Source organism: Leucoraja erinacea, chromosome 25 (assembly GCF_028641065.1).
Source record: "Leucoraja erinacea ecotype New England chromosome 25, Leri_hhj_1, whole genome shotgun sequence".
Classification (NCBI taxonomy): Eukaryota; Metazoa; Chordata; class Chondrichthyes; order Rajiformes; family Rajidae; genus Leucoraja; species Leucoraja erinaceus.
In genome coordinates, this window is record NC_073401.1 from 23,576,763 (window position 1) to 23,598,930 (window position 22,168).

The following is a 22,168-nucleotide window of genomic DNA, read 5'->3' on the forward strand; positions in this document are numbered from 1 at the left end:
ATTTTTTTCCGACGAAGCCCAAGGAAACTAACTGAACGCAGCCGTAATTCCCAGTTCTCAGGAGGTTCTGTTGGGAGACCGAGAGATTTCAGTGCTGTGTACTTGCGTATTACAAATGGAGCTAAATACACTCGGTGGCTGGAGTTGTACAAAAGAGAGCTTTATTGTAAAACAAATCTGCCCTGTACATGACCCTGCGGAGACTGTTGAGGCGGAGAATTATGAACCGTTTAGTTCCTGGCATCAACAGCCATCACTTTAATCGGGAGGGGTAAGATAGTGCTTGCATCCTACATAACAAAGGGCCCATTTTAACCCAGTTCTTCAATGCAGCGAGAACAAGACTCGTGAAAGGGGAGACAAGTGATGAAGATGAGGAGACCGAGTATTTTGATGCCATGGAGAGTGCACCAGACTTCATCACAGTAACCACGGACCCGACGGAACACAGGTGAGTGATCAGTGCCGCCGAGCGCAGAGACGCTGCTCATTCACCTTGAGCACAAATAGTTACTTCCAGCCCTGACTGACAAAATGAAATGCCTTCTCTGTGAAATGTGTGTTTTTTTTTTAAATTTTCTATTTGTAACCTTGTTTTAAAGAGATGAGGCATAACAATCTCCACCTTCAGATCTCGGTATGAAAGCTCCTAAAACAGTCCGAGGGTGTATACAGTCAGTTAGGTGCGGCACGCTGGCGCTGCAGTAGAGTTGCTGCCTTACAGTGCCCGAGACCTGAGTTCAATCCTGATTACAGGTGCTGTCTGTACGGAGTTTGTATGTTCTGACTGTGACCACGTGGATTTTCTCCGAGTGCTCCCATTTCCTCCAAAGACATACAGGTTTGTAGGTTAATTGGCTTCTGCAAATTGTAAATTGTCCCCAGTGTGTAGGATAGTTCTAGTGTAAGTGTAAAGATTATCCCTCAATGATTGATCCACCCACACTCCATAGACATACAGGTTTGTAGGTTAATTGACTTTTGTAAATTGTGCCTAGTGTGTAGGATAGTTCTAGTGTACGGGGTCACTGGTTGGCTTGGACTCAGTGGGCCGAAGGGCCTGTTTCTACGCTGTATCTCTAAAGAAACTAAAGTCTAAAGCTGAAGTGGAAAAAATCAGCAACGCAAGGGATAATCTCTCCGAAACCTAAGAATCTTTTCCCTTTGGAAAGAGATCATAACCCACGCTGAGCCTCTTTAGGATAGAGAATTGTTTCCTACTTTAGGAATACACAAGCAAGATTATTGTTACAAGTTATAAATTCCTTTGGTGTGTTACCAGTGTGCAGGAATTGATGTGATTATCAACTCCGATCATCATGTTCCCATGTCCCTCAAGGGGTGGGTAATATTCTTCTGATTTAGTCACCAAATTGCTGAGGGATATTTAATTTGTGATTCATAGTGGATTCTGTAACCCTACACAAAATAAACTCAAATCAAATCATGCACATTAGGCAGTTTACAACCCAGCGGTATGAACATTGATGTCTCTAATTTCAAGAAACCCTTGCCTTCCCTCACTCTCCGTCCCTCCCCCACCCTAGTGCCCTGCCAGTTTCACTGTTCATATCCCTTCACCTCTTCCACAGCCAACAATGGACCATTGTGGGCTTCACTTTTATAGTCATCTGTAATGTGTTCTGTACCTTTTCATACCTCTAGTTTCCCTCTCCCCTGACTCTCAGTTTGAAGAAGGGTCTCGACCCGAATCGTCACCTGTTCCTTTCCTCCAGAGATGTTGCCCGTCCCACTGAGCGATTCCATTTTGTGTCTATCTTCAATGCAGATTACAAACCCATTTCAAAATCAATCTTGTCACAGAGGCTCCATCATATCTTTAGCCACAGACCAACCAGTTGAAGCTTTTTATTGTAGGATGAATAGTTAGTTTTGTGTGTTTTTGAGAGCTCCCTCTGTCTGTTGAAATAATATTTTGTTCCAGGCATCAGTGGTGACTCAGTGAAACAACCCTGACATGGACAGTTACAATTGGTCCGGTTGATGGTCACACCACTGGCATGCTTTGTTGCTGAGATTAGTCATCGTTTCGACGTGTAGTTTTACAACTAACCAAAAGAAAAATAAATTTGTGTTTTATATTTTGGAATCTCAACACACTTTATAGCAATCTCCTGTCAACAAAATGCCATAAACAATGAGATACTGACCAACCTAATCTGATTTAATGTACAACAGGTAGAAATGCTCAGCAGAGGCAGTGAATTGCTGGTGCTTTTATGTACAGTAAACCCTTGTTATAATGGACCATTGGTTGGCATCCATTGTCGTCAAGTGTCCTCTATAACCGAGTTAACCATATAACCATATAACAATTACAGCACGGAAACAGGCCATCTCGGCCCTACAAGTCCATGCCGAACAAATTGTTTTCCCCTTAGTCCCACCTGCCTGCACTCATACCATAACCCTCCATTCCCTTCTCATCCATATGCCTATCCAATTTATTTTTAAATGATACCAATAAACCTGCCTCCACCACTTCCACTGGAAGCTCATTCCACACCGCCACCACTCTCTGCGTAAAGAAGTTCGCCCTCATGTTACCCCTAAATTTCTGTCCCTTAATTCTGAAGTCATGTCCTCTTGTTTGAATCTTCCCTATTCTCAAAGGGAAAAGCTTGTCCACATCAACTCTGTCCATCCCTCTCATCATTTTAAAGACCTCTATCAGGTCCCCCCCGATAGGGGGTTAATATTAACTAGTTTAACCCAAGGCCGGGGGGGGAGCGGGGCAGTGGGGGGGGGGGGGGGGGGGGGGGGGGGGGGGGGGGGGGGGGTATTCAGAGCCCGGGGCACGTCAGAGCCCGCAACCCCACACGCGGTGAAGAGCCTGTTTCTGTGCTGTACAACTCTACGACTCTATGAATCCAGTTACTAATGTGCAGTTCCCTCAATGCCCGTAGAGTGACTCTAGAAAGACAGCAACATTGCCCCGCCAGTATTTCATTGCTCACATCACAAATCACTTTTAGATTTGTTTAGAGATACAGCATGGATACAGGCCCTTCAGTCCACGCTGACCAGTGATCATAGTCATACATCATGGAAACAGGCAATTCAACCCAACTTGCCCATGCCGACTGACATGCCCCATCTACACTAGTCCCACTTGCCTGTTTTCAGCCCATAATTTACAGAAGCCAATTAATTAACCTACAAACCGGCACGTCTTTGGAATATGGGAGGAAGCCGGAGCACCCGGATAAAACCCACACGGTCACTGGGAGAACATGCAAACTCCGTACAGACAACACTGGTAGTTAGGGTGGAACCCGGGACTCTGGCTCCACCGCTGCACCACTTTTGTTGAGGTAAGGGGCGTGCCTAAATGCTGCCTCACCTGTTTGAAATTTCTCACCTTGTGTTTGCGTGCAGGCGCACAGGAAGCAATGTCAGTGCGACGAGCAGCGAGCAGACTGAAACTTGGAACCTGGACAGTCAGGTGAGTAGCAACGGGTAGCAGCGATCGCCGGTCTTGCCCTTTACACCTCCTGAATTTGCCCTCAACTGATTGATCGATGAAAGGCGGTCGGTCATTCACACTTGGTCTTGTGGCATCAGATGACCGCGGGCTCGTCTTTAATCAGCACAACCCCAGCAGCTGAAGAAGGGTCCTGACCTGAAACGTCACCTGTCCATTTTCTCCAGAGATGCTGCCTGACCCACTGAATTACTCTCGCACTTTGTGCCTGTCCCCAGCAGATGAAGTGTTCCTTGTTGTGAAATGCATGGCGATTAACAACCTAACCCCACAGCCAAAGACGTGCGGGTTTTATAGGCTAACTGTCCTCTGTAAAATTGCCCCTAATGTGTAGGGAATAGGTGAGACAGTGGCATAACATAAAACTAGTGTAACTGGGCGATTGATGGTCGGAGTAGACTCACAGGGCTGAATAATAGACACAAAATGCTGGAGTAACTCAGCGGGACAGGCAGCATCTCCGGAGAAAAGTACTAGGTGACTTCTCAGGTCGAGACCCTTCTTCAGAGTCAAGCACCTGACCCACTGAGTTACACCAGCATTTGTGTCTATCTTTGGTGTAAACCAGCATCTACACAATGGGCCAAATGGCCTGTTTCTATGTTCACGCGTTCACAAGTTATAGGAGTAGAATTAGGCCATTCGGCCCATCGAGTCTACTCCGCCATTCAATCATGGCTGATATCTGCCTCCCATTTTCCGATATCTAATCCCATTTTCCTGCCTTCTCCTCATAACCCTTGACACCATGCTGTCCTCTCTAAACTAAACTAAAATGTCAAAATCGTGTGACCTTCAGAAACTGAGTATCAGTCCTGTGACGATATGTGGGGGGCCATGGGGCATTAGGCGGGACCTCAGCTCCTGCCACTTGTGGACTACTTGCAACATTAATATTACTTACATTTTGTTCAGCAAAACGACTACTAACCTTGAACCACCTGCCCTCCAAATACAGGGGAACTGAGGGGCCAGGTATAAAGTGTGATCGACCCCAACTTTAATCCGACTTGCCAATGACATTTCATTGCCCCTTCTAACCCTTCTAATAAGCCTGTTTAAGTTCTATCTTGCTTGCTTTATATTCCTCAAAGCCCCTTTCTGATTTTGTCTTCCTAAGCTTTCCTTCCTTGGTTCCTTTTCCTTTTCTCCAAATTTAGAACCTCATCTAAGATTCCCTTACCTTGCCATCCTTATCCCTCCTCCTGACAGGAACGTGCCTGTCCTGAACTCTGAATGACAATGACTCTCATATAGCCAGTGCGGACACCCAATAAAAAGTGGTCCCAATTGACTCCTTTTAGCACCTGCCCGACAATGCTGCAGTCTGCCTAATCCCAATTAAGTGCATTCCCAGAAGGTCCAGACTTATCCTATTCATAACTATTTTAAAACTTATGTAGTTGTGATCACTGCTCACAAAGTGTTTTTGCACTGAAATACCAGTCATCTGGGTGGCGTAAGGTGCAGATTTGATGAACAGCACCTTGTATTCCGTCCCAGTACACATCAACCCGTCAGTATGAAGACTGAATTATCTAACTTCAGGTAACCTGCTGCCCCAGTCCCTCTATCCACATGCATCCTCCCATATGGGCCTTTCTTTCCCCCAAACCCTGCTGCCCCCTCTACTCAGCTTCTTTCCCACACACTCCTCCCGTCACGTCCCATCCTCCCCCTCTTCCCATCCACCTGTTATTTGGACCAATGCTTCACCTTCCTTTCCTATCATCAGATTCCTTCTTCTTCCACCCTGGTTACCTCCACCGATCACCTCCCAGCCTCTGCTATTATTCCCAGCCCTCTCTTCCTCTCTCTCCCTGACTCCAATCCACCCTTCCTCACATGGATCCATCTATCGCTTGCCAGCTCTTACGCCAACCCCTTTACCTCTTTGTACTGACGATCTCCCCTCCATTCTTAAAGGTTTCGACCTGAAACCTCAATTGTCCATTGGCCTCCACAGATGCTGCCGGACCCGCTGAGATCCGACAGCAAGTTTGTGTTTTGCTCCTGTAGTCACAAAGTTGCTCAGTCAACTGTAAAAATTGTGCATTTTAAATGTATTAATTTTTTCTTGGAACTGGTGCCGAGCCTGGTTTCATGAAGTGTCTGAACCGAACCTCACACTGGCCGTTTTGCCGTCCTTTCTGCAGGGCTTTGACCTTCCACACCAGGCTTCCTCCAGTACATCAGCAAATAGAACGGTGAAGCTAAACAGAAAGAGACGGACCCATATCCCGGAGAAACCCAACTACAGCCTTAACCTTTGGAGCATTATGAAAAACTGTATTGGGAAGGAGCTGTCCAAAATCCCCATGCCTGTAAGTAACCTACTTCCGCATCCCGTTTTCTGTGTGTTGCTTCAGATGCTGGTGCGAGGCAGTGTTTATTACACTGCCAACTGGTATGGACTCGTAACTCCAAGGTACATTTCCTCCCATTTTATTAAATTGAACTCTCCTAAGTGCGTTTTACTACTTGGCTGGAAAAAGAGGACGTTGGACTCAAATACGAAAGACTCATGGCATAGGACCTGTAGTTGATCTTTTTAGTTTAGTTCAGGGATACAGCACGGAAACAGTCCCTTCGGTCCACTGAGTCCGCACCAACCAGCCATCCCCGCACACTTACACTATCCTACACACACTAGGGACAATTTACAGTTTTACCAAGCCAATTAGCCAACAAACCTGTACGACCTTGGAGTGTGGGAGGAAACCGGAGCTCCTGGAGAAAACCCACACGGGTCACGGGGAGAACGTACAAACTCCGTACAGACAGACAGCACACTGGATCGAACCCGGGACTCTGGCGCTGTAAGGCAACAACTCTACCGCTGCACCACCACGCTGCCCTGTTGTCAGCCTCCTGAAGTTGCTGTGCCATTCAATAAGAACGTGGTTGAACTCCCAATACCAATAACTCCACATTTTCGGCCTACCTCGGGTAACCTTTCACCTCCGTAGACGTATGAGGAATCTGTCCAAGGACCCAGAGATAGTTTGAAATACTCACAAGCTACAGACTGAAGAGATTTTGCCTCATTTCTGTTTTTAGTGGATGAGTAAAAAAAATCATAGAGGGAAAAAGGCCCTTTGGCCCAACTCGCCCATGCTGACCAAGATGCACATCTAAGCTAACACATTTGGCCCATATCCCTTACTATTTATGTACCTATCCAAATGTATTTTAAACATTGTTTTTGTAGCTGCTTCAATCATTGTCTCTGGCAGCTCGTTCCATATCTGTGTGAAGAAGCTGCCCCTCGCGTCTCTTTTAAGTCTTTCCCTTCTCACCTCAGCCTATTTCTTTTACTCCCCTTCCATGGAAAAGCACCAGTGTACAATCACCTTATTTCACTCATGATTTCATACACCTCTCTGTGGTCACCCCTCAGTCTTCTCCCCTCCAAGGAATAAATTCCGAGCCTGCCCAAATTTTCCGATGCCTCAACCCTTGATTCCTGGCAACATTCACGCAAATCCTCTTTGGACTCAAACCAGCTTAATCACACCTTTCCTGTAACGGGGCGACCAAAATTGTACGCAACACTCCGTCCGTTGCGGGATCACTGACCTCGGGGTTTTTCTCCGGGATATCTGGTTTCCTCCCACACTCCAAAGACGTACAGGTTTGTAGATTTAATTGGCTTTGGTAAAATTGTTAATTATCCCCCATGTGTGCAGGACAGAGATAATGTGCGAGCATCGCTGGTCGGCCCGGACTCGGTGGGCCGAAGGGCCTGTTTCTGCGCTGTGTCTCTAAAATGAACTAAAAACGAAACTACATTCTGGACACAGCAGGTGTGTAAGGAAATTGCAACGTTCATTGTTTTGCTGTATAAGCCGGCGCTGATGTGAGGTAGAGGCAGGCCGATTGCTATCTCGCTCACATTAATACGCAGTTTGGAGCCCAGCTCACTATAAACTATAGTGGCAAGGTGACCTTGAAAAGGTAATTGGAGGCGTCCAATTAAGTAAGGTTCACTGAGTATGTTCCTCTGCTTCCTAAAGCAGAGATCTGCAGATTAGAGTTTGTACATTATATTTACGACAAGGCAACTTTGGAACACCGAGCCCATTCCGACCAGCTATTGCCCCAGACGCCAACACTATCCTACACACTAGGGACAATTGACTATTTCTTTACCAAAGCCAATTAGCCTACAAACCTGTACGTCTTTGGAGTGTGGGTGGAAACCGGAGCACCCGGAGAAAACCCACGCGGTCATGGGGAGAAAGTACAAACTCCGTACAGACAGCAGCCGTAGTCAGGATCGAACCCGGGTCACTGGCGCTGTAAGGCAGCGACTCTACTAATATACCACAGTGGCACCTTCCTCTTATTTCACATTTCCAGCCTGTTGGATTTATTTATTTATGTAAAGCGGCGCATTGTTAATTGAATGATAGGGTTGCTGCAACATTGAAGGATCCCACTCCCTCCGCTCTGTCCCGTTGCCCTGCAGGTTATCTTCCCTCGTGCTCGTCTCCTCAAGCCCTCCCACCAGTTCTGTGGGTCCTGGGATGGCTGTTGAGGGCAGTGTGGGGAATGCAGCAGGTGGGGCGGGTGCTCTGTGGTGGATGTTCCTGGTGCTCCTGTCCACTCCCCCTGTGCTCCTGATCCACTCCCTCTGCTCCTGATCCACTCCTCCTGTGCTCCTGGTTCACTGCCTCGGTGAAAGCTCCTTTCCCCCCGTCAGTGGTCCTGGGTCACGGGTTGCCAGGGGTTGGTGAGAATGCTACAATTCTTCATGGAAACTTTCTGTACAATTGCCTTTTGAAAGCAATGATTGACTCCATTGCCACCCCCTTTAAAGGTTAGACAATGTCACTGCTCTCTGCAATTTTTTTTTCTTAACATCGTCCGTCAGTTTATTAAATCACTTTGAGATCACTTTCTGGCTCACTGTTTCTCCCCCTCTCTCTCTCTCTCTCTCTAACTCTCTCTCTCTGAGTCATTATCTCTTTCTAATTGTCTGATTTTCCTGCTCATTGTCTCTCTCTCTCACTCATTCTTTCTCCTTTGCCACCTTTCCTCTCTGTTGCAAAACTCTGAATGCTCTGGGATTATACATATGCAATGCATATACCAGGTACTTGATGAAGGCTTCCTTTAATAGCACGAGATTTGCTGCGAGGGTGATGACGAAAGCCCACAGCAGCTTATTTCTGAGGATGCATGTGTTGTTGCATTTCCAGGGAAGGCGCAGGTGAAAAAATATTGGAAACTGGGGCAGCTATTTATAGTGAGTGTGAGGAGCTGGAATAATTAATGTCTCCTAGGAAACTGCCAATTTGGAAGAGAATACCTTGACTGTGACAGGCTTGTCTTGCAAGATGTGGAGCCACAAGATGGTTGGGAATGGGATCACTCTTTAATCTGCTGCATTGTGGAATGGAAGCCTATATTACAGGTTATATGCCTACAGCATGTGCCCTTCCCTCCTACTTTGTACAGTATGACTGATTATGAATTATGATTATGAATGCATTGGACATTTGTGTTCAGTGGAGTGTTGGGTGGGTGTGTTTGGAAAAGTGTTTGCTCTAAGTGGGTAGGGGACGTGGGAGTGCTTGTTTTCTTGATTGGTTTATATAGTTTAGTTTAATTTAGAGATACTGCGCATAAACAGGCCCTTCGGCCCAACGAGTCTGTGCTGATCGGCGACCCCCGCACACTAACAATATCCTACACACACTCGGGACAATTTACAATTATACCAGGCCAATTAGTCAACAAGCCTGTATGTGGCTGGGGTATGGGAGGAAACGGAGCACCTGGAGAAAACCCGCACAGGTCACGGGGAGAAGTTACCAACAGCGTACAGACAGCACCCGGAGTCAGGATTGAACCTGGGTCTCTGGCGCTGTAAGGCAGCAAATCCACCGCTGCATCACTGTGCCGCCCCCAAAGTAATTTTGCCTGATTCCGATCCTTTTTTCTGTTCTTTGCCAGTTCCTGAATAACATATTTGGCTTATTCTCCTTTCTGCCCAGAATAGAAATGAAAGCAATTGGTAACCCACATAAAATTTCCCGCCTACTTCGAGAATGGCAAACGAAAATTGAGCCAGAAAATGTAGTTCAATTAAATCTTTAAAGCTTGGCCTGCTTTAGGCTGACATATACTCTTTCTAACATGCTAACCTTTATGCTTTAATTGGATGTGACGTTGTAACCTTTTCCAAAGCACTAGGTCAGTCTCATAATTGTAGATTTGTTATTATAACATCCTGCTAAAAATGGAAATGGTATCCCATAGTGTGATTGTCGAATCTGAAATGATCTCTTCCTAAAATTCCCCAGCCCAATAAGCAGTTATTTTTGGCACTTAGCTATTCCTAAACCAAACTAATTATTCCTAAACTAAACTAATGCATTTCGTTGTCTCTGTACTGTACACTGACAATGACAATTAAAATTGAAGAATCTGAACCAATGTAGATTCAGAGTTAAATTACAAAAGACTTGTGTTTAGCCACAAGTGATCACCTTTGTAGTTTAAAGGCACAGCGTGGAAGCAAGCCCTTCGGCCCACCCAGTACTCGCCGACCAGCGTGCACCAGTTCTATCCTACACACTAGGGGCAATTTACAGAAGCTAATTAACCTACAAACCTGCATGTCTTTGGAATGTGGGAGGAAACCTGATCACCCGGAGGAAACCCACACAGGTCAGGGGGAGAACGTACAAACTCCGTACAGACAACATCCGTAGTCAGGATCGAACCCTGGTCTCTGGCGCTGTAAGGCAGCTGCTCCACCGTGCCGACCCCCTCTTCTGACCTCTTGCTGACCTCTTTCACCGTCAAACGCTTCCACATTGACACAAACTTATCTTCTTCATGAGCTGTGACCATAGCACAGCACATTTCTTTCGTGAAGGAACAAGGTTATTGATAATCCGGACACTGGGAGTTCTATTGATCAGTAGGTTTGGTGTTAGTCCAGAACCTTAGTTTGCAGTGGAAGTTGAAAAAGTGACAATGGGAAATATAAAATGGACAGTGGCCATCCTGTTTAAGATGGAGACACTGTACAACATTGATGCATTTTCCAGTGGACTCCAAGCTGCGAGCCTTGGTCACTGCGCTCGACATCTACAGGAGACAGTGCCACCTACTGGAGCCATAAATTAAAAGCATCAACGCAGAGAGAATGGAGGAGACAAGGCAAAGATTATAGGATAAATAGAAAGTAACAATGGTGCAATAGATCTTTATTATCATAGAATCGTACGGTGTGGAAACAGGCCCTTTGGCCTAACTTGCCCACATCGACCAACATGTTGCATCTACACCAGTCCCACCTGCCTGCGTTTTGCCCATATGCCTCTAAACCTGTCCTATCCATTTACCAAATATCCAAATATTTTTTCAATGTTGCGATAGGATCTGCCACAACTACCTCCTCCAGCAGCTTGTGTGTCCCCCCCCCCCTCCATATGCCGAGGTGCAGTGAATTCTCTTTTGCTTCAGGATCAGTGAGGTTATTGCCATACATACGTACAAACTCTGATTAAGTACAGAATGCATAGAAACAGCCCACTCCTGTACGGAGTTTGCACATTCTCCCCATGACCTGCGTGGGTTTTCTCCAGGATCTCTGGCTTCCATCCACATCCCAAAGACGTGCAGGTTTGAAGGTTAATGGCCTTCTGTAAAATTGTAAATTGTCCTTGGTGTGTAGGATCGTGCTCTTGTACGGGGCGATTGCTGGTCGGCACGGAGTCAGTGGGCCGAAGGGCCTGTTTCCGTGCTGTATCTCTAAAGTAAAGCTGCCAGACCACACTCTTGAAAGAGTGGGGGGAGTCGAGGGGGGGCTGCAGTGGGGATGACAGGGGTCGATTGAGTAGAGTCCAGCAGATTCAAGATTCAAAATTCAAGAGAGTTTATTGTCATGTGTCCCCGATAGGACAATGAAATTCTTGCTTTGCTTCAGCACAACATTGAGTTATACTCAATTGGAATAATCTCCACAGGAGCCAATCTGTCAGGTTTTTCTTGAAGGTTTTCCCTGCAGGGTGCTGACACTATTTGCATCTGCATCAGGACTTTCATCAGCAGTCAAAAATAATCCCTTAAACTGGAGTAAATCTTTGAATAGCTTTGACCCAAATGCTTGCTGTTTCCCTGCTGTCTAAGCTGATCAAGGTCTATCTGAAGTTACGTCCTGTGACTCAACCTGCACAAAGAACAGCAGGCTGGTATAGCCAGGAGATCCTGCCACTGTTGATTTTATTTAACTGACAAAGCAGACAAAAGGTATAAAACACTCAAATCCCATCCTCGGAGGGGAATCAGTGTCACAGATATCACCCACTCCAGTGCACAGCTGGTGACATGGAGACACAGAGCTGTACAGCCCTTCGGCCCAACTTCCCCACACTGACCAACATGCCCCATCTACATTAGTCCCACATGCCTGCATTTGGCCCATATCCCTTTAAGCCAAAGGTATAGACAAAATGCTGAAGTAACGAATCGTTACAGGCAACATCTCTGGAGAGAAGGAATAGGTGACGTTTCGGGTTGAGACCCTTCTTCAGACTTGTTCTATCCATGTACCTGCCTAATTGTTTCTTAAACATTGCAACAGTCCCTGCCTCAACCACCTCCTCTGGCAGCCACCACCCTTTGTGTAAAAACGTTACCCCTCGGATTCCTGTTAAATCTTTCCCCCTTCACCTTAAAGTTTAGTTTGGAAAAATTAACTTGGTAAATATTATGACTCAATATGAAATGGAGGTAAGATTCTTGCCATCTTCTGAGTGAGTATCTCAGTGCACTGGAAATTTGTGTATTCAGTGATACAGCTGTTGTTCCCCCTTCTGAAGAAGGGTCTCAATCCGAAACATCATCCATCCGTATTCTCGGAGGCTGCTGAGTTACCCCAGCACTTTGTGTCCTTTTTTCCCATTATTGATCCTTGCTCAACGACTTCTAATCCGTAAGGTTTGGATCAGATTTTAGATTTTTAAATTTAAGAGATGCAGTGCGGAAACAGGCCCTTCGGCCCACAGGATCGATGCCGACCAGTGATCACCCTGTACACACGCACTATCCTACATACTAGGGACAACTTGCTATTTTACCAAGGCCAATTAAGCTATAAACCTACAAACCTGTACATCTTTGGAGTGTGGGAGGACACCGGGCCACTCTGAGAATACCCATGTGGTTGCAGGGAGAACATACAAACTCTGAACAGACAGCACCCGTAGTCAGGATCGAACCCAGGACCCTGGTGCTGTAAGGCAGCAACTCTACTGTTGCACCGTGTGCCGCCCAATAAGATTGAACCCATTTGTGATGCTTCATTGTGGTCGAATCGCTTTCCAGCACTTAACTCAACTCTGGATCAGTGATGTGTTCAAGAAGGAACTCCAGATGCTGGAAAATCGAAGGTACACAAAAATGCTGGAGAAACTCAGCGGGTGCAGCAGCATCTATGGAGCGAAGGAAATAGGCAACGTTTCGTCCCGAAACGTTGCCTATTTCCTTCGCTCCATAGATGCTGCTGCACCCGCTGAGTTTCTCCAACATTTTTGTGTACCTCTGGATCAGTGATGTCAAGAGTAAAGAGTGTTATATTGTCACATGTCCCAAAATGGAACTAAAAAATCCTTACTGGCAGCAGCGCAACAGGTATGTAAACATAGACTCAAGACTAAAGACTTATCTTTACTCCCAAGCCTCTCCTGACGTCCTCTGAGTGAGGGCTACATGTAGATATGTATGTAGTTTCTTTTGTTGTGCTATTCTTATAACAAATGTAAAGCACTTTGGCCAACGAGAGTTGTTTTTTAAATGTGCTATATAAATAAATTTGACTTAACTAGTATTCTGTAAACAGCATAATAAACAAGCAAACAATAATAGTGTAAAGTGTAATAATAGTGTAATAATAGTGTAAATAATAGTGTACTCGCTAGAATTTAAGAGATTGAGGGGGGATCTTATAGAAACTTACAAAATTCGTAAGGGGTTGGACAGGCTAGATGCTGGAAGATTGTTCCCGATGTTGGGGAAGTCCAGGACAAGGGGGTCACAGTTTAAGGATAAAGGGGAAATCCTTTAGGACCGAGATGAGAAAAACATTTTTCACACAGAGAGTGGTGAATCTCTGGAACTCTCTGCCACAGAAGGTAGTTGAGGCCAGTTCATTGGCTATATTTAAGAGGGAATTAGATGTGGCCCTTGTGGCTAAAGGGATCAGGTGGTATGGAGAGAAGGCAGGTACGGGATACTGAGTTGGATGATCAGCCATGATCATATTGAATGGCGGTGCAGGCTCGAAGGGCCGAATGGCCTACTCCTGCACCTATGTTCTATGTTTCTAAAGACAACAATGATGTCCCAAAATCTATGAGGTTCAGAGCTTATTTGGAAGTGTTTAAGAACCTGATGGTTGCAGGGAAGAAGCTGCTGCTGAACCTGGACGTTATCGTTTTCAGGCTCCTATACCTCCTTCCCGATGGCAGGGGTGAAATGAGTGTGTGGCCAGGGTGGTGTGGGTCTCTGATGATGCTGGCTGTCTTTTTGAGGCAGCGACTCTTATAAATCCCTTCTGTGGTGGGGAGGTTGCCACCCGTGATGGACTGGGCAGTGTTCACCACTTTTTGCAATCTTCTTTGATCCTGGGCATTTATGTTGCTAAATCAGGCTGTGGTGCAACCAGTCAGTATGCTCTCTACTGTTCACCTGTAGACATTTAAGAGAATATTCATCGAATTAAAAGATGGGTGTGAAAAATTAATGCCACGTGCAATTGTATCCTCATCGACTTAATTAAGCAAGACCTTTGACCTAATGTTTCTTCTACTTGCAGGTTAATTTCAATGAGCCTTTATCAATGCTTCAAAGACTAACTGAAGATTTAGAATATCACGAGCTATTGGACAAGGCAGCTCAGTGTGAAAACCCGGCTGAGCAAATGTGCTACGTGGCCGCATTCTCCGTGTCTTCCTACTCAACCACCATCCATCGCACAGCAAAGCCATTTAACCCTCTGCTTGGGGAGACCTTCGAGCTGGACAGGCTGGCGGAGAGTGGCTACCGCTCACTATGTGAACAGGTGAGGGGGGACCCTTTGCGGCAGGCAGGGGCCTTGAACTATACTGTACATTTCCTTGATCATCATCTGCTTTGACCTGTGTCGGAAGGAACTGCAGATGCTGGTTTACGCCGAAGATAGTCACAAAATGCTGAAGTAACTCAAGCAACATCTATGGGAGGAAGGAATGGGTGACGTTTCGAGTTCAGACTGATCTGCTTTGATCTGTTCTTTTCAAAATCTTACATTTTCTTTGCACCCTTCCCCCTCTCTCGTCTCCCTCTCCCCGACTCAATCAGAAGAAGGGTCTTGACTCAAAACGTCACCCATTCCTTCTCTCTAGAGATGCTGCCCGTCCCGCTGACTTACTCCAGCATTTTGTGTCTCTCTTACTGTGTTCCCTGTCGGATTCTCATGCCCAATAATTTCGGGTTATGAAGCATGTCTCGCCAAAAAAGTGGATGGGGCTGCAGCCCCATCCGGTTCCGCGGCCCATGTTCTGAGCTTGAAAGACCATTCCCTTTCATTTCATTGGAACATTTCTTCCTGTTTTTGGCCTGTAACTGTGTGTTGCAAGAATGTAAAGCCATGTTAAATCTTGGGTCAATTCAATTTGGGTCGATGACCAAATGATCTGGATCTAGGATCCTCTGGCCAGAAATATTCCACCCCACGGATTCGACCGGAAATTAATTTGTTATGGTGTGGTCAAAGGTCTGATCATCATCTACTACTTCATCGTTTTGTGCGGCACAGTGACGCAGCGGTAGAGCTCCTGTCTTACAGCCAGAGACCCGGAATCGACCCTGACTACGGATCCTACGGTGCTGTATGGAGTTTGTACGTTCCCCCCCATGACCTGCGGAGGTTTTCTCCGGGATCTCCAGTTTCCTCCCACACTCCAAAGACGTACTCGTTTGTTGGTTAATTGGCTTGGTAAAATGGTAAATTGACCCTAGGATAGTGTAGGGCATGGGTGGGGAACCTTTTTATGTTGGAAGGCCACATTAAGTTAGCTGTAATCTAATAAGGCGGCATCCAAGAAACTTCAATTAGATATAGGATTATTTTGTTGAATCTTCTTTTACTCTTTGGTATTTTAAATACGTTCATTTAAAGATTAAAATTAAAATAATGAAAGACGAACAAAAACATATTAATAAAAATAAAAGGATTTGTTGTACAAAATTTGGATTAATTCAAAAGACTGCACCTAATGGCCTAGAATGCCGCATGAGGCCTTAAGGCCACAGGTTCCCCACCCCTGGTGTAGGACTCGGTAGGCCGAAGTGCCTGTTTCCACAGTATCTCTAAACTAAACTAAACTAAATCTAGCATGCATACCCAGGATTAAATCTCCAAAAACTGAGTAGTGCAAAATCAGTGAACTTGATGGATTGACAAAATAATAAGATTTTGTTCCAGTCATTAATTGACCCAACTGTAAAAATGACACACAACGACAGAAACTCTAAGGCTGTTAAACTCATGAATATTAAGAACCAATCTTGCATATTCTGTCATACACTATTACATTGATGACTGCAAGCTCGATTTATAATTAAAAGCCCAGTAAAGGTGTTGATGCTTTCTGTCACTAATAATTACAGTTAATATACATTCGTGGTGTATTCATAAATAAATTTGAATATTTTTGGAAATTATATAGCGATGCCATTTTCTGCTTGGGTTATTCTACTTCGTTACTGCTGAAAATTAATTTGGAATATGGATTTTCTCCTGAGCTCAAGCTGCCAGAATACCCCACTCGCGTCCCCAGAAGTTCCACTGGTTCCAGCTTTGTGTAGCAAGGAACTGCAGACGCTGGTTCACACCGAAGATAGACGCAAAATGCTGGAGTAACTCAGCGGGACAGGCTGAAGGAATGGGTGATGTTTGGGGTTGAGACCCTCTTCAGAGTCTGAAGAAGGGTCTCGAACCCAAACGTCACCCGTTGGTTCCAGCGTCGTTCATTCTGGGGAACAAGCACCCTGCGGCTCTCTTTATTATCAGTGGGCCTTTACAATCACTACCCATTAATGTCTAGATCAGTATCTCCAAGCCACCACTTTGTTTTGCCATCTGGATCCAGTCCCCTCATATTCCTCACCCTCCACTTCCAATGTTGCTTCTCTCTTTCCATCCCCAGTCCCCTGCATCTCTCACTCCATTTCCTACCCAGCTCTTTCTCTCCCAACATTTCTTGTCTCTTCTCCTTTTTTTCCCCCTCCATTCCGTCACCTCACCTTCTCTCCATCCATTCCTTGCCCCGTCCCTTCCATTTCCTGCCTCTGCTTCTCTCTCTCTCCATTTTACACCCCGCATCTTCTCTCTCTCTCCATTTCCTGCCCCCTCTCCTTCACTCCCTCCATTATCCGTCCCTGAGACCTCTCCCCCTCATCCCCTATGTTTGCTCCACCTCCCTGTAACAATGAAACTTCCAACAGCTTTTTCTGCTGATATTGAGGCACATCTTGTTGGCTTGCCCTGATTAGTTTTCTCTCACCCTCCTGCACGCAGGTGAGCCACCATCCACCCGCTGCGGCCCACCACGTCTACTCCAAGTGCGGCTGGACCCTATGGCAGGAAATCACCATCGCCAGCAAGTTCCGTGGGAAGTACCTCTCCATCATGCCGCTAGGTAAGAGACTGGTTTTAGTTTTTTAGTTCCGTTTATTGGTACGGTGAAAAGCTTTAGTTGCGTGCTATCCAGTGAGCAGAATGACAACCCATGATTACAATCGAGCCATTTAGTGTGTGGATACATGATAAGGGAATAAAGTTTAGTGCAAGGTAAAGGCAGCAAAGTCCGATCAAGGATAGTCCAAAGGGGTAGATAGTACTTCAGCTCAGCTCTCTGGTTGAGGTAGGATGATTCAGTTGCCTGATAACAGCTGGGAAGAAACTGTTGCCAAATCTGAAGGTGTCCCTCAGCTTGCAGCTGGGATAATGGGATATCCAACAGTGCTCTTCACAACAAGACCTGTGCAATTTTCTATCCAACACACAAGGAGGCAGTCAAACACTTTGCAATGAAAAGTCCCCAACCTTGGGTTGACTTTTGCTAGCATTTGTCTCTGGCACAGGGAGGAGGAGCAGTTCATAGTCATAAAGGGGGGAAACAGGCCCTTTGGCTCAACTTTCCCACACCGCCCAACATGCCCCATGCTGGTCCCACCTGCCTGCATTTGGCCTACATCCCTCCAAACCTATCCTACCCATGTACCTGTCTAAATGTTGCATAACCGTCGCGACAGTATCTGCCTCATCTGCCTCCTCTGGCAGCTTGCGCCATACACCTACCAACCTTTGTGTAAAACAAGTTGCCCCTCATGTTCCTATTAAATCTTTTCCCCCTCACCTTAAACCAGTGTCCTCTGGTTCTCAATTCCCCTTCTCTGGGTGAAACAATCTGTGCATTTATCCCATCTATTGCTTCCCCTCTGGAGATTTGGATGAGGAATTAACATTCTCAGATTATTTGAACATGTGTGGCACGAAAGTTAATTCCCATCTGATCATTCCAATCTTCACACGATGTTTTACTCCAATCAATTTCTACAATAGCTTATAGTTCTTGGAAAATCACCTCAGTCGATCTGGAGCATTCAATATTAAAATGTCTTTCAAAACACTGGATTTCTCATAGAGATAGTCTCATTGAGTCATACAACAGGGGTACGTTGGGCCGAAGGTCCTATTGTCATGTCACCATGCAGTTCATAAATTCTAGGAGCAGAATTAGGCCATTTGGCCCATCAGGTCTACTCTGCCATTCAATCATGGCTGATCTCTTTCCCTCTCAACCCCATTCTCCTGCCTTCTCCCCATAATCCCCAACACCCATACTAATCAAGCACCTGGCTCCACGAAATCTGTTGTTCCTCTTGCATCCCCGTCAGCTTACCACCTGCCCCCAATTCTCCTGCTACTTTCCTGCACCATGGGCCGATATCATCTGCCAACCTACCGACCTGCATGTCTTTGCAATGCGGGAAGAAACCGGAGCACCTTTTTTTTAGACACTTTGAGAGAAACAGCGTGGAAACAGGCCCTTCGATCCAGGGCGTCTGCGTCGAACACTGGCTGGTGATCACCCTGTACACCAGCACTATCCTACACACTAGAGACAATGTACAGAAGCCAATCAACCGACAGACCTGCACGTCTTTGGAATGTGGGAGGAGACCGTAGCACCCGGGGAAAACCTGATGGGGAGAATGTACAAACTCTGTACAGACAGCACCAGTAGTCAGGATCGAACCCGGGTCTCTGACGCTGTGAGGCAGCAACTCTACCGCTGCGCCACCCAATTGTGGGTTGAGTGATTTAACCTTTTCTCTCGAATTCATTACCATGAAATCCATCCTGTTTAGAAGCATCTGAGCTTCCTACAGCAGTGCAGGCAGCCATTGTTCAGTGCCTCTGCTGGTCCTGCTGACCCATCGAATCTTGCCCTTCTTCGATTTGTGCTAGAATTTTTGCCTGTCAAATAGAGATCTGTTTTCCCCTTGGATACATCTCTCCTGCCTCTGCAGCTATTGTTAGGTTGTCAGACTGCCAGCGTGTTGTGGTCGAAGCAAGGGGTACAGGATGGATGGTTCACCTCAGATAGAAAGACGCAAACGTCCTATTGTCTCTGCTCTCATCTGCTTCTTGTTGTCCCGCAGGTGCTATTCACTTACAGTTCCACACGGGGCGCAACCACTATATGTGGAGGAAGGTCACCTCCACTGTACACAACATCATTGTCGGCAAGCTGTGGATCGACCAGGTCAGTGACAAGCTTGGTATAACTCTTACAAACTAAACGTCAGGTCAGAACAGAAACAAGAGTACTTGGGTTAACTGGTGCAGTGGTGGGGAGGAGATGAAGGTGGTTATACATGGATCGGTGAAGCAGTAAGTCAGGCAGTTTGCCATTGTGTTGTGTGTTGTGTCCTTTTGTTTGAAAACATTGGGAATGGATTAGGGCACGAGGACCATCCTGGATCTCTGGCGCAAAGATGTCCACACGTTCACCGTATCCACCGAACCAGTTCCATAACAGGCGAGGAAATTTAAAGTAGCTCTTTCTTCCCAATAACCCTTTCTGGATTAAGCCCTCCCTTCACCACCTCCAGTTTAAATTCCACTTGGAATATTTTGGAGGACCAAGAAACCAAGAACCAAGAACCAAGATGAGTGGGCCAGCAGAAGAGGGTATGGTTGTTTGTCAAGGTTGATTGCAGAAGGCACCCCTTGCACACACGGGCAGTCGGGTGATGAGTGGGACTTGATCCCCAGGCCTGCAGCAGCTGGATCAGGGGCGCCTCAGTATTTCCAGTATGTGGACTTGGCTTGTTGGCCTTTTTCCTTTTCTTTGCAAACAGCACCAAACTACGGCGACTGTGCATTTGTGGGTTGTGCAACAGAAGTTCAATGTGCTGTGCATACGTGACAATAAAGAACCCGAGGGCGACACGGTGGCGCAGTGGTGGAGTTGCTCCCTTGCAGCTCTTGCGGCGCCAGCGCCCCGGGTTCCATCCCGACCACGGGTGCTGTCTGTACGGAGTTTGTCCGTTCTCCCCATGACCTGCATGGGTTTTCTCTGAGATTTATGGTTTCCTCCCACATTCCAAAGACGTACAGGGTTGGAGGTTAATTGGTTTGGTATAAGTGTAAATTGTCCCTGGTGTGTGTTACTGTGCGGGGATCGTTGGTCGGTGCGGACTCGGTGGGCCGAAGGGCCTGTTTCTGCGCTGGATCAATAAACTAAACCATTGAACCATTAAAAAATGAGGGGAAATTAATCAATTTCTGCCACTCCGTCCCTCTCTCTCTCCCTCCCTCCCTCTCTCTCTCTTTGAGCTTTGTACGTTCTTCCCGTAACCTGCATGGGTTTTCTCCTGGTGCTCCAGTTTCCTCCCACATTCGTACAGGTTTGTAAGCTAATTGGCTTCGGTAAAATTGTTTCCGGTGTATGTAGAATAGCGTTAGTCTACAGGGATCATTGGTCGGCGTGGACGCGGTGGAGCCTGATTCCGCGCTGTATCTCTAAACTAAACTAAACTTCAGCAATTCATTCAAGAAAAAATCAAATCCAGTTTTCATTCAACTGTAGACTATCAATTACAAGAACTTGTAATTAAATTCTTGTGAAGATTCAGAGTGTAATCGTGCATTCTCTCCTTCAGTCAGGAGACATCGATATCATCAACTTCAAGACAAAGGACAAGTGTCAACTCAAATTCAGTCCCTATAGTTACTTCTCACGGGACTGTGCCAGGAAGGTGAGTGGCACGACGTATTCTGCCTGTGTAGCGGGGATTTCCTTTTAGCAGCAGAATGCTGGTTCATTTAATTTGATCGCAACTATTAAATTATTTGCTGTTTTTTCAAATTCAGTGTGGTCCAAAAATAATCATAACTGATCTTTGAAATTATCACCAACAATAAATTGTGGCATCAGGGACAATGCGGGGTTTGGCAATGACACTTGTAGTAGGGCAAATTCATGTGAAATATTGTATTTACAGTGGTTAGAAAGCCCAGGGCTGCATGGGAGCGCTATCGCTCACCATCAGAGCACATGTGCGATGGCACAGATGATCTCGGCTTGGCCCAGTAGCTTAGTCCTGGTCTTTGAAGAGGGAGACGAGGCGATCACAGGCTTCTTCCTGCAGTTCACCTTTGCCTCGGGAGGCCACTGGCAATCTCTCAATTATCCTGGCAGCCAGCCTTTGCCTCTTGTGTGTGGGCACAGTCCCTCATTGTCTGTGGGCAGCAAGAGGTTCTGGTGTCTCAGACTTGTCCCCGGCAACCCAGTCTTGACCACGCGGTGCCGAAGATGGTCTCAGGTTTGTCCCAGTGGCTCAGTCTTCCTCGAACCTGTGACAGGGGGACACAGCTAACAGGGAGGCTCCCAACTTTGTTACCCTTACTCTCTTTCCTCTCAACTTCCCCCCCCCCCCCCCCCCCCTCCCCCTCCCCTCCCCCTCCTGATAGGTAACACAATGAGAACATTTTTCTTGTGGTACAACAGGTGACAGGTGTAGTGACAGACCGAGATGGAAAAGCTAATTATATCCTGTCAGGGACATGGGATGAGAAGATGGAGTTTGCAAAGGTTGTACAGAGCAGTCAAGATGGGACCAGTTGCGAAGGCAAGCAGAAAACCGTCTACCAGACCCTTCCACCCAAGGTGCTGTGGAGGAAATATCCACTTCCGTGAGTATTGCCTTCACACAGATAGATTAACACATGGTGTAAATTTATCAAACATCATCTCAGGCATTAGACTGTTTTGAATGCAGTCTGGAACAATTTGTGATCTGGAGTCCTTTCAAAGAGTGGGCACAGATTCAATTAGCTCAATTGCCTCTTTCTGTGGTGTGGGATTCTGTGATCCATAGAGCCACATCTGGTTTATCACGAAGTCTACACCAACCTTGTGGTAAATAAGCCATGCATGCTGGTACATACCATGTAACATTTCTTGTCGTCGTTTCAGATGCGGTAAGGTGCGTGTTTGCCATTTCCCCTCCTATCTTTAGTTCTCATCACTGCTGTCACCTTCTCCCTCCACCCAATCCCAGTCTTCAAAACTTAACTTGACCAATCAC

General features: G+C 46.3%; 1 protein-coding gene across 4 annotated transcripts in view; it reads left to right on the forward strand.

Annotated features, from left to right (window-relative positions):
* LOC129709100 (oxysterol-binding protein 2-like) overlaps window positions 1-22,168 on the forward strand; it is a 180,483-nt gene that overhangs the window by 153,461 nt on the left and 4,854 nt on the right. For all 4 annotated transcript variants that reach the window (XM_055655215.1, XM_055655214.1, XM_055655216.1 and 1 more), the window contains 8 exons: window positions 334-451; window positions 3,400-3,466; window positions 5,662-5,829; window positions 14,340-14,585; window positions 17,085-17,205; window positions 19,235-19,338; window positions 20,741-20,836; window positions 21,589-21,773. In XM_055655215.1, the coding sequence (XP_055511190.1) occupies window positions 334-451; window positions 3,400-3,466; window positions 5,662-5,829; window positions 14,340-14,585; window positions 17,085-17,205; window positions 19,235-19,338; window positions 20,741-20,836; window positions 21,589-21,773 (1,105 nt within the window). The remainder of the gene's footprint in view (window positions 1-333; window positions 452-3,399; window positions 3,467-5,661; window positions 5,830-14,339; window positions 14,586-17,084; window positions 17,206-19,234; window positions 19,339-20,740; window positions 20,837-21,588; window positions 21,774-22,168) is intronic.